This window comes from Pelobates fuscus, chromosome 9 (genome assembly GCF_036172605.1).
Source record: "Pelobates fuscus isolate aPelFus1 chromosome 9, aPelFus1.pri, whole genome shotgun sequence".
Classification (NCBI taxonomy): Eukaryota; Metazoa; Chordata; class Amphibia; order Anura; family Pelobatidae; genus Pelobates; species Pelobates fuscus.
Window position 1 is genome coordinate 170,744,772 of NC_086325.1, and position 16,831 is coordinate 170,761,602.

Consider the following 16,831-nt stretch of genomic DNA (forward strand, 5'->3'; position numbering starts at 1 on the left):
AAGGGTCAGTGTATATTGCTCTGCACCGGGAGTCTGGAACGGTCAGTGTATATTGCTCTGCACGGGGAGTCGGGAAGGGTCAGTGTATATTGCTCTGCACTGGGAGTCGGGAAGGGTCAGTGTATACTGCTCTGCACGGGGAGTCGGGAAGGGTCAGTGTATATTGCTCTGCACGGGGAGTCTGGAAGGGTCAGTGTATATTGCTCTGCACGGGGAGTCGGGAAGGGTCAGTGTATTTTGCTCTGCACGGGGAGTCGGGAAGGGTCAGTGTATATTGCTCTGCACGGGGAGTCGGGAAGGGTCAGTGTATATTGCTCTGCACCGGGAGTCTGGAACGGTCAGTGTATATTGCTCTGCACGGGGAGTCGGGAAGGGTCAGTGTATATTGCTCTGCACGGGGAGTCGGGAAGGGTCAGTGTATATTGCTCTGCACCGGGAGTCTGGAACGGTCAGTGTATATTGCTCTGCACGGGGAGTCGGGAAGGGTCAGTGTATATTGCTCTGCACTGGGAGTCGGGAAGGGTCAGTGTATACTGCTCTGCACGGGGAGTCGGGAAGGGTCAGTGTATATTGCTCTGCACGGGGAGTCTGGAAGGGTCAGTGTATATTGCTCTGCACGGGGAGTCGGGAAGGGTCAGTGTATTTTGCTCTGCACGGGGAGTCGGGAAGGGTCAGTGTATATTGCTCTGCACGGGGAGTCGGGAAGGGTCAGTGTATATTGCTCTGCACCGGGAGTCTGGAACGGTCAGTGTATATTGCTCTGCACGGGGAGTCGGGAAGGGTCAGTGTATATTGCTCTGCACGGGGAGTCGGGAAGGGTCAGTGTATATTGCTCTGCACCGGGAGTCTGGAACGGTCAGTGTATATTGCTCTGCACGGGGAGTCGGGAAGGGTCAGTGTATATTGCTCTGCACTGGGAGTCGGGAAGGGTCAGTGTATATTGCTCTGCACCGGGAGTCTGGAACGGTCAGTGTATATTGCTCTGCACGGGGAGTCGGGAAGGGTCAGTGTATATTGCTCTGCACTGGGAGTCGGGAAGGGTCAGTGTATACTGCTCTGCACGGGGAGTCGGGAAGGGTCAGTGTATATTGCTCTGCACGGGGAGTCTGGAAGGGTCAGTGTATATTGCTCTGCACGGGGAGTCGGGAAGGGTCAGTGTATTTTGCTCTGCACGGGGAGTCGGGAAGGGTCAGTGTATTTTGCTCTGCACGGGGAGTCGGGAAGGGTCAGTGTATATTGCTCTGCACGGGGAGTCGGGAAGGGTCAGTGTATACTGCTCTGCACGGGGAGTCGGGAAGGGTCAGTGTATACTGCTCTGCACGGGGAGTCGGGAAGGGTCAGTGTATACTGCTCTGCACGGGGAGTCAGGAAGGGTCAGTGTATACTGCTCTGCACGGGGAGTCGGGAAGGGTCAGTGTATATTGCTCTGCATGGGGAGTCGGGAAGGGTCAGTGTATATTGCTCTGCACGGGGAGTCGGGAAAGGTCAGTGTATATTGCTCTGCATGGGGAGTCGGGAAGGGTCAGTGTATATTACTCTGTACGGGGAGTCGGGAAGGATCAGTGTATTTTGCTCTGCATGGGGAGTCGGGAAGGGTCAGTGTATATTGCTCTGCACGGGGAGTCGGGAAGGGTCAGTGTATACTGCTCTGCAAGGGGAGTTTGGAAGGGTCAGTGTATATTGCTCTGCATGGGGAGTTGGAAGGGTCAGTGTATATTGCTCTGTATGGGGAGTCGGGAAGGGTCAGTGTATATTGCTGTGCCTGGAGGATTAGTTCAAAGCTCTACATGAAGAATTGAGAATGGTCTGTGCAATGCTCTGCTTGGAGGATGGGGCTGAAACTTATAAGTAGTACGCTCTGTGCAGTCTCACCTGTGTGTTAACTGTGAATAACTTGGCAGTACACATGTCCTCATGGTCTTCGTCCACTGACTGGCTGGTATTGTTCACAATCTCAGTGGCATTCAGTGGGCATGGAATAACAGTCTTCTTGTAGATCACCTGGCAAGAAACTGCAGCATTAGAAACTCTAAAACCAGACGGTAGAGAATGGGGACAGAGAGACAGTCCGGGCGCGACCGAGACAGAGAGACAGTCCGGGCGCGACCGAGACAGAGAGACAGTCCGGGCGCGACCGAGACAGAGAGACAGGCCGGGCGCGACCGAGACAGAGAGACAGGCCGGGCGCGACCGAGACAGAGAGACAGGCCGGGCGCGACCGAGACAGAGAGACAGGCCGGGCGCGACCGGGACAGAGAGACAGGCCGGGCGCGACCGGGACAGAGAGAAGCATAATATTAATAGAGACAGGAGAGGAAAAATAAAAATCTAGCTGATATTTAGTCCTGAGGCGAGCACTTACCGAACACAGAAAGAATACCATGCAAGTCAGTGAGAAGCCACTGGTATAACCCAGATACCCTGCAGGCAGGAACATTCAGAGAGTGAGGACAGAGAAACAAAATTCTGATCACAAAATAAATAAATTTCCCAATAATAAACTGCACACAAAGCTCAGACTGACTATTCATTTAAATACACACACACACACAGAGCGCGGACTGACCATTCACTCACACACACACACAGAGCGCGGACCGACCATTCACTCACACACACACACAGAGCGCGGACCGACCATTCACTCACACACACACACAGAGCGCGGACCGACCATTCACTCACACACACACACACAGAGATCGCAGACTGACCATTCACTCACACACACACACACACACAGAGATCGCAGACTGACCATTCACTCACACACACAGAGATCGCAGACTGACCATTCACTCACACACACAGAGATCGCAGACTGACCATTCACTCACACACACAGAGATCGCAGACTGACCATTCACTCACACACACAGAGATCGAAGACTGACCATTCACTCACACACACAGAGATCGCAGACTGACCATTCACTCACACACACAGAGATCGCAGACTGACCATTCACTCACACACACACACACACACACACACAGAGATCGCAGACTGACCATTCACTCACACACACAGAGCGCGGACCGACCATTCACTCACACACACAGAGCGCGGACCGACCACTCACTCACACACACAGAGCGCAGACTGACCATTCACTCACACACACACACACAGAGCGCGGACCGACCATTCACTCACACACACAGAGCGCGGACTGACCACTCACTCACACACACAGAGCGCGGACTGACCACTCACTCACACAAAGAGCGCAGACTGACCACTCACTCACACAAAGAGCGCAGACTGACCACTCACTCACACAAAGAGCGCAGACTGACCACTCACTCACACAAAGAGCGCAGACTGACCACTCACTCACACAAAGAGCGCAGACTGACCACTCACTCACACAAAGAGCGCAGACTGACCACTCACTCACACAAAGAGCGCAGACTGACCACTCACTCACACACACAGAGCAGACTGACCATTCACTTACACACACAGAGCAGACTGACCATTCACTCACACACACACAGAGCAGACTGACCATTCACTCACACAGAGCAGACTGACCATTCACTCACACAGAGCAGACTGACCATTCACTCACACAGAGCAGACTGACCATTCACTCACACACAGAGCGCAGACTGACCATTCACTCACACACACAGAGCAGACTGACCATTCACTCACACACACAGAGCAGACTGACCATTCACTCACACACACAGAGCAGACTGACCATTCACTTTCAAACACAGAGTATAGACTGACCATTCACTTTCAAACAGAGCGTAGACTGACCATTCACTCTCAAACACAGAGCGCAGACTGACCATTCACTCTCAAACACAGAGCGCAGACTGACCATTCACTCACACACAGAGCGCAGACTGACCATTCACACGCACAGAGAGGACTGACATTCTCACACACGGAGCGCAGGCTGATTATTCATTTACATACACAGGAGGTTGGTGGATGTAGATCTTACCCAAGTGTTTCATGAGTGCAAGAGGTAGAATAACGATGATAGTGACTATAATGATGAGGTTGTTCCCATTCATGTACCAATCGCTGTAGAGAAGAAACAACTGAGATCTCATAATTTGGAAGCATATAAAACAATACATACAAATGAGACCATTCATCACACCTGCAAACACACAAATATACAGAGAGTAACAAACACATACAACATCCAGATATCATATCTGCAAGTACAGAGGTATATATAGACACGAAGACACATCATGTGGACAGGAAGGCATAGCCTGGGCACGGCACGTAGACACACAGGTATAGCCTGGGCACAGCACGTAGACACACAGGTATAGCCTGGGCACGGCACGTGGACACACAGGTATAGCCTGGGCACGGCACGTGGACACACAGGTATAGCCTGGGCACGGCACGTGGACACAGGTATAGCCTGGGCACGGCACGTGGACACACAGGTATAGCCTGGGCACGGCGACACACAGGTATAGCCTGGGCACGGCACGTGGACACACAGGTATAGCCTGGGCATGGCACGTGGACACACAGGTATAGCCTGGGCACGGCACGTGGACACACAGGTATAGCCTGGGCACAGCACGTAGACACACAGGTATAGCCTGGGCACAGCACGTAGACACACAGGTATAGCCTGGGCACGGCACGTGGACACACAGGTATAGCCTGGGCACGGCACGTGGACACACAGGTATAGCCTGGGCACGGCACGTGGACACAGGTATAGCCTGGGCACGGCACGTGGACACACAGGTATAGCCTGGGCACGGCGACACACAGGTATAGCCTGGGCACGGCACGTGGACACACAGGTATAGCCTGGGCATGGCACGTGGACACACAGGTATAGCCTGGGCACGGCACGTGGACACACAGGTATAGCCTGGGCACGGCACGTGGACACACAGGTATAGCCTGGGCACGGCACGTGGACACACAGGTATAGCCTGGGCACGGCACGTGGACACACAGGTATAGCCTGGGCACGGCACGTAGACACACAGGTATAGCCTGGGCACGGCACGTAGACACACAGGTATAGCCTGGGCACGGCACGTGGACACACAGGTATAGCCTGGGCACGGCACGTAAACACACAGGTATAGCCTGGGCACGGCACGTAGACACACAGGTATAGCCTGGGCACGGCACGTGGACACACAGGTATAGCCTGGGCACGGCACGTGGACACACAGGTATAGCCTGGGCACGGCACGTAGACACACAGGTATAGCCTGGGCACAGCACGTGGACACACAGGTATAGCCTGGGCACGGCACGTGGACACACAGGTATAGCCTGGGCACGGCACGTAAACACACAGGTATAGCCTGGGCACGGCACGTGGACACACAGGTATAGCCTGGGCACGGCACGTGGACACACAGGTATAGCCTGGGCACGGCACGTGGACACACAGGTATAGCCTGGGCACGGCACGTGGACACACAGGTATAGCCTTTTTAGATATCCCAATTTATTTTCTTGCCATGAGCGTGCATATGTTTGAAAAGTTGATGCCCCACGGTGTTGTATATGGAGTGTTTTTATGCCTTTGATGCAATCGTTTTAGTCAAAAAAACGTTTGAGAAAATGTGTGGTGGTAATTTTTCAATTTTCATTTTTACACACACATTTGTGTGTAATTTAGGGGAGCCTATTGTTGGTTATTGCAAAAAAACACTCCAGGTTGTTTTTTGCAAGGCCTCCTGAGTACATCATACCTCTTCCTCGACATACATTGGGAGTAAATGGGGGTAGGTTTGCCTGGATTTTGGGAAGGTTCAGCTACAATTGTATAAATTGTAATTTGAGTTGAAATTGAGAGCATTTCTTCTGGTAGGCCTATATTTAGCTTGGGGATTATCACGCATCCCATTTTTATTTATTATTATTATAGCGCCATCAGATTCTGTAGCGCTGTACAATGGGTGGACTAACAGACATGTGATTGTAACCAGACCACTGGACGTACAGGTACAGAGAGGTGGAGGGCCCTGCTCCATGAGCTTACATGCTAGAGGGAGTGGGGTTTAGTGACACAAAGGGTAAAAGTAGAGTTACAAAGTAAGTTGTTAGAAAAGTATTCACTGAGGGCTTAATAGGTCATTTCTGACAGTTGCAGGAGAGGAGTCATGGACAGTTTAATTGATATGCTTTCTTGAAGAACTGAATTTTCAATGATTTTTTAAATGAGTGGAGACTGGGTGAAAGTCTTATGGAGGAGGGAAGGGAGTTCCACAGAAGAGGAACTTTTGCCATTGCCATGAAAGTGTATATATTGGAAACATAGCCACTCCGAGGTATTGTATACGGAGTACTTTGATGCAACCGTTTTAGCCAAAGAAATTGGAGAAAGTGTGTGGTGGTAATTTTTTCCTTTTTTATTTTTACACACGCCAGTTGTTGGTTATTGCAAGAAAACACTCCAGGTTGTTTTCTGCAAGGCCTCCTGAGTACACCCATGTATGTACATAGGGTAAACGTAACCCAAAAAAAAGAAACAAAAAAAAAACTTTTTTAAATGGACAAGTGTGTGGTTTCATTTGAAGCAGTCCCTGATAGTGAGGAATCTATCAGTCCCCAATGCAGAGTCCAAGCTGTCCAGGACAATCAGGACAGTGATATACAGTATTTTTTCACTGCCCCCTCTTAAAACAGATTGCATCTTTTTGGGGGATTTTAAAAATAAAATGTGTAGCCCCAACTCTGCTCTCTCCCATCACCGCCCGGGGCGCAGATGCATCATGGTACAAAATCCCCAAAATGATCTGGAGCTGAAACTGTAAAATACTCAGATTCATTCCGGGGTTTCCTTTTGTGCACAACAAAAAAGCATTGTGGGTTGCAATCTGCATTTAGTAGATTGCAATCTTTTTGTACCAGGCCCTTGTCTTCCGTATAATTAGGTAGGGCTGCAGCAGCTGATCTGCCAGATCAACCCCACCCATATGACGGTTATAGGCCTTGATGCACACTGGCTTCCTTGTGCTCTCAGCTCTGCCACGTACAGGGACCTCCACAGTTCCCTCAGTGTGGATGGTGGTAAGAAGGTACACATCCTTCTTGTCTCTGTACTTAACTGCCAACAGCTCCTCTTGGCGCAGAGCTGAGGCCTCCCCCCTCCGTAGCCGGGTGCGTGCAAGTTGTCCTGGGAAACCTGTGCTGTTCTTTTTAATTGTGCCGCAAACTACTGTATCAAAACAGTACAGTAGCTTGAACAAAGGGACACTTGAATAAAAATTGTCAGTATACAAGTGGTACCCTTTGTTCATCAGGGGGAATATCAGGTCCCAGACAATCTTGCCACTGGTTCTCATATGTTCTGGGCAACCTGGAGGGTCAAGGTGGCTATCCTTTCCCTCGTACACCCGGAAGGCCTGAGTATACCCAGTCTTTCTATCACAGAGCTTATATATCTTTACACCATACCTAGAGCGCTTGGAAGGAACATACTGCTTGAATCCCAGCCTTCCCTTATACTTCATCAGGGATTCATCCACGCAAATATTCCTTCCAGGTGTATAAGCCTCTGCAAACCTGGCAGCAAAGTGGGTAATCAGGGGGCAGATTTTATACAGCCTGTCAAACTGGGGATGCTCCCTAGGGGGACGCAGGCTGTTGTCGCTGAAGTGCATGAAATGTAGAATCATACCTCTTCCTTAACATACATGGGGGTAGAGCAGATGGGACTACTGCTCCAGTAGGAGCGGATGGAGGGCTTCTTTATGATGCCCATCACCATAGTCAATGCCCAGAATGTTTTTAATTCTGTCACATCGATGAGGGCCCATTGCTGCTTTGCCAAAAAAGACCCAGGCTTAGAAGCACGGAATTGATGGGCATAACAATTAGTTTGGGCGACAATGTTCCCCAATACATTATGGCCCCAAAAAATCAGAGTCGGAGTCAGACTAACGCAAGGATGGCATACTCAGCGCTATACAACCTCTGTGACTTAATCACAATCACTTTACTTAGTGATCTCTCACAAAAAAATTAAAAATAAAAATAAAAAAAATGCACAGACAGCAAAAAAGTGCTGCTGTGCAAGAACCAGTGATTATAGTGTTTTAACACTACAAGGTCAGGCATACATGTTTGTGTTCCTGACCCTATAGGGTACCTTTAAATCACTTTTATAAAGCCCTAGCCACACCTTCCTGTTGTTGACTTACACAGCCTTCCTAAACACTTCCTATAAAGAGAGATTCATATCTACTGCTTTGTAAATAGCTTGCTAGACTCTGCAGGAGCCTCCTGTGTGTGATTAAAGTTCAATTTACCGGGCAGGAGATAAAAACGTCTAAAGTAAGTTACATCTGATTGGAAATTATACCATTTTGTTTCATGCAGGCTGTCAGTCACAGTCAGGAGTACATAAACAGCAACAAAAGTTATTTAATTTCTAAATGGCAGAAAATCGAGCAGTGAGACTTCAGGGGAATGATCTATATACCAGTACTGCTTCATTAAGATAAAGTTGTTTTAGTGACTATTGTGTCCGTTTAACTCCCTGTCAGTCATTGTTCTAAGCTGGCGGTCAGTACTGAGAAGTAGAGAACCCAATGGGAGGAACTGCCATGGAGCAAACGGAGTCAGACCCGGCTGGCTAGGACAGTACTGGATTGTCATTAGCGAAGCCACAGGAAAAGAAACCTCACACGATATAAGTTAATACCACACATTACAGCGGCTTTCCAATGTTTACAAAACTAAATAGTGCAATTTCTAATGAAGTGATAATTATAGTTACATAGGCTGAAAAGAGACTTGCGTCCATCAAGTTCAGCTTTCCTCACATATGCTTTTGCTGTTGATCCAAAAGAAGGCAAAAAACCCAGTCTGATGCACTTCCAATTTTGCAACAAACTAGGAAAAAATTCCTTCTTGACCCCAAAATAGCAGCCAGATGTCTCCTTGGATCAAGCAGCTATTACCCCACTAATTAGAAATTGTATCCCTGTATGTTATGTTTTTGCAAGTATTTATCCAATTGCAATTTAAACATCTGTATAGACTCTGATAAAACCACCTCTTCCGGCAGAGAATTCCATATCCTTATTGCTCTTACTGTAAAAAAACACCTTTCTTTGCCTTAGATGAAATTTCCTTTCTTCAAGCCTAAATGTGTGACCTCGTGTCCTATGTAAAGCCCGGTTTATGAATAGATTTCCAGATAATGCTTTGTACTGGCCCCGAATATATTTGTATAATGTTATCATATCCCCTCTAAGGCGCTGTTTTTCCAAACTGAAGAGATTTACATTTTTTTAACCTTTCTTCATAACTAAAATGCTCCGTTCCTTTTATCAATTTTGTAGTTCGTCTCTGCACTTTTTCTAGTGCCATGATATCCTTCTTTAGAACAGGTGCCCAAAATTGCACAGCATATTCAAGGTGTGGTCTTACCAGCGATTTATAAAGAGGCAAAATTACATTTTCATCTCGAGAATTTATGCCCCTATTTATACATGACAAAACCTTACTGGCCTTAGCAACGGCAGATTGACATTGCATATTGCTGCCTAATTTGTTGTCTATAACAATTCCCAAATCCTTCTTGTGTGTGGTTATCCCTAGTTCACTACCATTTAGGGTGTAAATTGCTTGTGCATTCTTAACCCCGAAGTGCATAACTTTGCATTTTTCTACGTTAAATTTCATCTTCCATTTTAGTGCCCAGTCCCCCAATCTATCCAAATCCCTCTGCAGCAAGGCAATATCCTGCTCACATTTTATTACTTTACAAAGTTTTGTGTCATCTGCAAACACTGATACATGGCTTTCAATGCCCATTCCTATGTTTAAATACAGCTGCTCTGTCTACTTGGCTTAGCATGCTTCCACAAGGTGCCACTGTTTTGGGCACTTCCTGTGTTTTATTATCCATCACAGGAAGGGTTAAACAGACATTTTATTCCTCTTGTATTTAAATCTGCAAGTTAGGACTGAACACTCTGCTCCCTCCTTGTCCCATAGCATGGAGACCGTAACAAGAGTCTCCCGTGCATTAAGAGATGTTTGGACCCGCCATCGCTGGGGTATTTTGATGGGCAGTGCATAGTATGGTAACATCACATGAGATGGGGGTTTAAATCACCCCAGAGGGCATTGATTAGCAGCCTTATACTGGAGATTTAACAGACACAGGTCCACGTGGAATAAAACATTTCATCTCACCTTGAATTGCCTGTCAGACCCATGAAGGTTTGAATTACAAGAGGCAACTCTGACTTAATGATGTACAAATAGCTGGACATTGCTGGAAGAGAGAGAGACACACACAATCAGTATTCCTCGGGTAGTAAATACCTGTAACAGCCTTCCAGAGGAAGCCGTAAAGACCAACAGTGATATAGAAAGGGAAGGAGATACCTGGAATAGCCTTCCAGTGGGAGTAGTAAAAGTGTTATAGAAAGGGTAGTAGATACCTGGAATATGGTGCTGAGCTTTTTGCCCCTTTCTCACACCTCACTTGGTACCACGGTTTTATCACTATGCTTAATTTTTCATAATAGAGTTTCTTTTGGGTTTTTTCGTTTAGCTCTAGTAAGGAGATATAGTTTAGGTAGGCATTAGTGGCTAGCCCACGGTGCCAAGGTAATCAAAAGGGAGAGACCATTGAGGTTTTTATTTTTTATTTTATAGAGGCTGATCTGTTAAACTCTATTCTCCAATTACCTACTTACTGCTCTGTACCTACCCACTCAGCCGGATGCTAGGGGGAATTAGGGGCTTTTTAATCATAATAACATTATTATATTACATTTAGGAGGCTCTCTGTATCTCTCCACTGTTCCCTTATTTCTGGAATTCAGATTGCTTTACCCCCTTAACACCGTTTAGTAAATCTCCCTCTTGCCTTCCTTCTTATTGCTAATATTTACACATATCCTTAGATTCATTAAAGGTCGGGTCTCCTTCCCTTATTCTTCTGTGTTGGTCGAAGCTCCATTTCAGTCTCCCGAAGTGGGATTCTACATTAGTAAATGCTTCCTGGGCTCTGGCTGTATGGGACGCACAGCGCTCCGCGGGCTCTGGCTGTATGGGGCGCATAGCGCTCCGCGGGCTCTGGCTGTATGGGGCGCACAGCGCTCCGCGGGCTCTGGCTGTATGGGGCGCACAGCGCTCCGCGGGCTCTGGCTGTATGGGGCGCATAGCGCTCCGCGGGCTCTGGCTGTATGGGACGCACAGCGCTCCGCGGGCTCTGGCTGTATGGGGCGCACAGCGCTCCGCGGGCTCTGGCTGTATGGGGCGCACAGCGCTCCGCGGGCTCTGGCTGTATGGGACGCACAGCGCTCCGCGGGCTCTGGCTGTATGGGACGCACAGCGCTCCGCGGGCTCTGGCTGTATGGGACGCACAGCGCTCCGCGGGCTCTGGCTGTATGGGACGCACAGCGCTCCGCGGGCTCTGGCTGTATGGGACGCACAGCGCTCCGTGGGCTCTGGCTGTATGGGACGCAAAGCGCTCCGCGGGCTCTGGCTGTATGGGACGCACAGCGCTCCGCGGGCTCTGGCTGTATGGGACGCACAGCGCTCCGCGGGCTCTGGCTGTATGGGACGCACAGCGCTCCGCGGGCTCTGGCTGTATGGGACGCACAGCGCTCCACGGGCTCTGGCTGTATGGGACACTGTGTATATATAAAACTTACCTCCCACATTGTGGATCGTTATGATAAGAGCCGCTAGAATCTTCCCACCGGATCCAAACGCTCTCTGTCCGAGCTGCTCATAGGCGCGAATACCTGGGCAGTGCGGATAGTAGAGAGGGATAAAAAATTAAAGGTTCATAAATGGAGGAGACAGATATGACTGAGCAAGGGGGAGGTTTATTTTTGTGAAAAGATAATATGAAAATAATGAAGTTTTGTAGATTTATAAATGTAATACTCACCTACCACACTCGAGCACTTCAACAAGAGATGGATGGAATAGCAGGACAGTACGGCAATGGAGATTAGCAAGAACCTGCAACACACAAAACATTTTCTTCAAATGGACACCAACAATCTTGAAACATGGTCTCTGGCTGCAAACAAAGTACAGATATGGGCTGGTGACGGAGAGTGCACCGCACGTGCAAGGGTGGAGGGGCAGGCAAGGTGGTGCATGGAATGAGAGATGCTATAGATTGAGGAGGCAATGTCTCAGGGAGCCAGCTATATTGATTACTTGCTGATAAAGAGGTCACGCCTGTAAAAATGTGAGAAGGAGGTCAACGAGACAGCGAGCTACTTACACAAACAGGATGATGCCGGTGCTAGCCATGGCAAACGCAAGGCCCAGAATACCGCTGCCCATGATAGCATTGCTCAGGTTAAACACAGACATGCCAAATGAGGTTTTCCCGTCAAACTGCAGGAGTAAAACAGCACAGGATTAGAGGACGCTGAACAGCAAAGCTAGGAGCTAAACAAACCAGGAGGGTGTAACTGGGTTAATTTATATAAGTGACAATTTATATTGAAAGCTGCACTTTTTGTAAAATGGAAGGAAAAAATACACACTTTTCACAGACAAAACATTCAGCAAGATAAACTGCTTTAGAGGTTTGGAGTGTCCCTTTAACGGAGTTTATCTGGCGTATTAGAATTAGAGAGAGGTAAGTGGCTCTAGGTAAGGAGTGGACATGTTTGTACAAGGATTAGCCCAGTTGATTCCCAGGCAACTTACTGATGCTGGTAAGCAGGACATGAAGAGAGCTTCCCTGAGATATTTAGTAGTATTGAAATGCTACAGGTAGGAAATCAATGATTAGACACGAATAATCCTGAAAGATGGCACTTTTAACATGAAGAATGCATGTCTAGTAGCTCCATGTGTCCATCAATATGTTACAAAGCCTACAGCTCTACTCCAATCATTTATTTACATAGCTCCAACATAGTCTGCAGCACTGGGGACTCGATACACAGAAACACTATGGACTACTAGAACATTCTGAGAGACGCGTCTTCAAGCTTGCAATGTAAACGGATGTGACGGGGAGGGGGTGATAGAGCAATGTGTTGGTTACACAGTGTAAGAATATATAGGATTTGCATTAGTTCAGAGAGGTTCTGGCCCAGAGGAATGGATTGGATGGACTGTACACACACCTATAGGGTGTTCAGAAATGGCTTATTTACTTAGTGACTTGAAATCCTGCAGTAAAATGTTATTTCTATTTTCCTAGTTATTTCTTATAGCTGTATTATATTTTATGTTACGTGCAGATTGCTGGCTCTAGAACCCACAGATCTGGTGACGTTTTACCCACAAGGGCTGCTGCAATGTCTAATAAGGGTTGTTACCCACATCCAAGAGGGAGGGGGGAGCACTTATAGATTTAGAAACTTAGTTTTTTTTTATCACAACTGTACCCCTCAAGGACACAGCTTCAGAAGCAAGACTTATACTTAAAGGGAAAGTATAGTCACCAGAACAACTAAAGCTAAATATACAGCTTATTGTATTTGTTCTGGTGAGTAGAATCATTGCCTTCAGGCTTTTTGCAGTAAACACATTTTTTTCTGAGAAAATGCAGTGTTTACATTACGACCTAGGGATAACTCCACAAGCTACTCCTCAGATGGCTGTTAGAGGTGCTTCCTGGGGCAGTGCTGCACAGTGTGACTGCCATTCAGTGTTTCCACCCTCTGCATGGAGACACTGAACTTTCCTCATAGAGATGCATTGACTCAGTGCATCTCTATGAGAAGATGCTGATTGACCAGGGTGGCGTTTGGCCCCGCCACCCACACCCTCGGCAATGTGGGAACTCATTGACTCAGTGCATCTCTATGAGAAGATGCTGATTGACCAGGGTGGCGTTTGGCCCCGCCACCCACACCCTCGGCAATGTGGGAACGCATTGACTTGGCTGAGCTCATCAATTCTGTGGAGATCTGTAAATAATGTAAGTTTTACCCTTCCTAAGGGGGCAAGTAACCTAAATAGTGCAGTTGGAGGGTCAGACATAGTGTTAATGGGTCTGTTTTCCATTGCATACCATTTCTTAAAGAAGACACCCCAGGGCAAGCATGTCAAACTCAAAGTCTAGCACAGGCCAAATAAAGAAGGTTTAAGTTTGTGGGCCGGAAAAAAACAAACTTACATTTTCATAGAAACTTAGGTTTATTTTTAAATTACAGTATACATTTTTTTTTTTTTTTTTTTAAAAAGCCAGCATCCGCCTCTACTGAACTACAGCACCCCTCTCTACTAAATCCCAGTCCCCCCATATACCAAACTCCAGTTCCCCCCTCTAATAAATCCCAATACCCCCTCTAGCCAACAAGCAGACTCCACTCACATTGCCGCTGTCAGTATGAGAGTCCGGAGTCCGGCCTCTGGTACATCCCAAATGGTGCCAAAGCAGATCCTCCCGCTATTTCTTGAAGCCGTGTGAAGGTGGAGCCAGTCGACGTCACGTTGGAATGTGACGTGGCATTGCGTGCCTCTGTGCACCACCACTGCGGCCATCGCAACACTGACCGATACAGACACACTCACTGACACACACACACACTGACAGACACACACTCACATCATTGTATTTATCCCTGGGGTCCAGTGGGGATCTACTATCTGGAGATCTCCTTCCTGCTGCTCACAGCTCCCTCACGCACGCAGTGTAGTGATGCCGGGTGCCAGAATCTGACAGCATATACCGGCATCACTTCAGACGGCGCGCCGAGGGAGCAGGAAGACTGAGCTCCTCCAGCAACCGCTCCTCCTGGCCGGGTAGGAACCTGCAATGTGGAGAAAGCAGGTGCCTACTCTGCTTTAACACGAAGCATGTACTCGCGGCTCGCCGGGCCGCAAGTTTGACATGCTTTCCCCAGGGGATTTGTAACCTTAGTGTGGGATCATTTGTTTTGCTAGTTTGTACCAAGTGTAGTGGAAATAAGTATTTTTTTAATACTGTTACCTCCTAACTAGCCTAACACTAAATTCCCCAATCTCCCACTAACTAAATAACCAATTTAAAAATATTACAGTAACCCAGAGGGTTAAAAGAAAACAATCAGATTGCAGTAAAATACTGTGATCTGTATTTTGATCATGACAGGCAGCGATTAAAAGGCCCAGAAAGGTCTACATTTTATTAGAATGGGGTAAAGGTGGTTGGAGTTCTTCACTAACTTTTATTTTTAATTTACAGGTAGAAACAGATCAGCACGGAGGTGGGGTAAGGCAGATCAAATGTCCCAGCATCACAGTGATCGCTGTGACTGACTATCACATGTGCCGGGATAGAGTGATTGGCTACTGCTGGTCTGCCACGGTGTAGCGGTACTTACCCTTCCGGGTGCCGGCCGGGGTCCTCTATTCAAGCCGCGCACGGCTCATCCGACGGCTGGAAATGGAGGACGGGCAGTGACCGCGAGAAGCGGTCACGTGTCCCGCCTGAGACTAAGAGCACGCCTAATTAGAAAAGGTCTCCCATTGGTCCCTGTCATGCGGATATGACAGGGACCAATCATAATAGATGTTTGGCTATTTATACTTGCCTCTTTCCCTTTGTTCCTTACCCTATCGTGGTTTCTGCTACAGTTCCCTGTAGCGCTTGTGGTGTTCAGTTGTGTTTCTTCGTTTTGACCTTGGCTTTGTATTCTGACTTAGTTTACTCTTTATCCTTATCTGTTCTGTTTGCCGGCTTGCTGTTTACTGTGTACCAGACCCCGGCTAGTTCTAGTTTACGCTGTCTCTTTACCCCTTTACCTCGGATCGTTCCTGACTCTGTACTTCTCCTATATACGTTGAGTCCGGCCACTCTAAGGACCGGTAGACGTATCTTCCCTCTGTGTTGTCTTCTGTTTTGCTGGATCCTGCGTGTTGGGGTATAATCTCGTTACACACGGTCATTGAGGCAACCTGCATCAGCATTAACCCAACGATCACAGCGATTTGGCGTTAATTTTGGTAAATGATGGTGTGGGGGACCGCCTGGCACCCCAACCGGGTGCCTCCGCCAATCGATGCTCCTAATGCTCACAGAGTACTTCCAGCACTCCAGCAGACACCATCAGTACTGTAGTCCTCACTTCCAGCGTTACAGGTTGGTTGGGGTCTCGCTGTCCTCCACCCACCTTGTACCCAAGACCAGGATCCAGCTTCCAGGGGGTAGACCTCTACTCCAAGAGCAATATGCTCTTAAAAGAACAAGTGATTATAATCCCAGGGGAGTATATTGATAAAGCCTTGTCTCATGTGTGGGGGAAACGGCTCTATCTACCCTGGGTATTGCTATATGTTAAGGGTAAGCAGAAACTCATTTATTGGTAGCCACAGTTGGCCTTTTATGCAAGTCCCCATGCAAGGGGCCATCCCCTCTGGATCTGAGAGTAGACTACAGTAAAAACAACCAAACAATGACATTGGCTCTCAGGTCCAAGACACTCCCATACATAATCGGATAATCCCTCCTGTGTGCCTGAGAGATAATGGAATCAGGAACTGTACTAATCTTATCCAATTTCCAAGCACAGAAAAACATATTTTTACAAAATCCCCATAATACCTTTAAACACACAAACCCCCCACAAAAGTTACACCCCCCGATAGCCCTGATGTAGGTGACCAACATATCCACAAATATCACCCAGATTGGTTCAGGGGTTTGGAATTTTTTTTGAAGTCATAATTTTGACCGACTGTGCACATGGTCCTATTCCCAAAACAGCTCCATGAAATCAGTGCTAACGGGCAGTCAAGTTTGGTAGTCTTTTACAGGTTTCCATGCAGGGCCCATAGTCTGTGGGCAGGAGGCTGGCAAGCAAGCTCCTCCAGGAGCTCGTGGCCAACTCACGTGGGAAGGGGAGTTTGTCACAGATGGAAATTTTCCGCCCAGCGTCCTTA

At 47.9% G+C, this 16,831-nt stretch overlaps 1 protein-coding gene across 1 annotated transcript in view; it reads right to left on the bottom strand.

Moving 5' to 3' along the window:
- The window catches only part of SLC38A5 (solute carrier family 38 member 5), a 62,717-nt gene that overhangs the window by 11,865 nt on the left and 34,021 nt on the right, over window positions 1-16,831 (bottom strand). The window contains exons 5-11 of the mRNA XM_063433144.1: window positions 12,228-12,343; window positions 11,883-11,956; window positions 11,641-11,733; window positions 10,169-10,250; window positions 3,963-4,045; window positions 2,363-2,421; window positions 1,873-2,001 (exon numbers count right to left, since the gene is read on the bottom strand). Of these exons, the coding sequence (XP_063289214.1) occupies window positions 1,873-2,001; window positions 2,363-2,421; window positions 3,963-4,045; window positions 10,169-10,250; window positions 11,641-11,733; window positions 11,883-11,956; window positions 12,228-12,343 (636 nt within the window). The remainder of the gene's footprint in view (window positions 1-1,872; window positions 2,002-2,362; window positions 2,422-3,962; window positions 4,046-10,168; window positions 10,251-11,640; window positions 11,734-11,882; window positions 11,957-12,227; window positions 12,344-16,831) is intronic.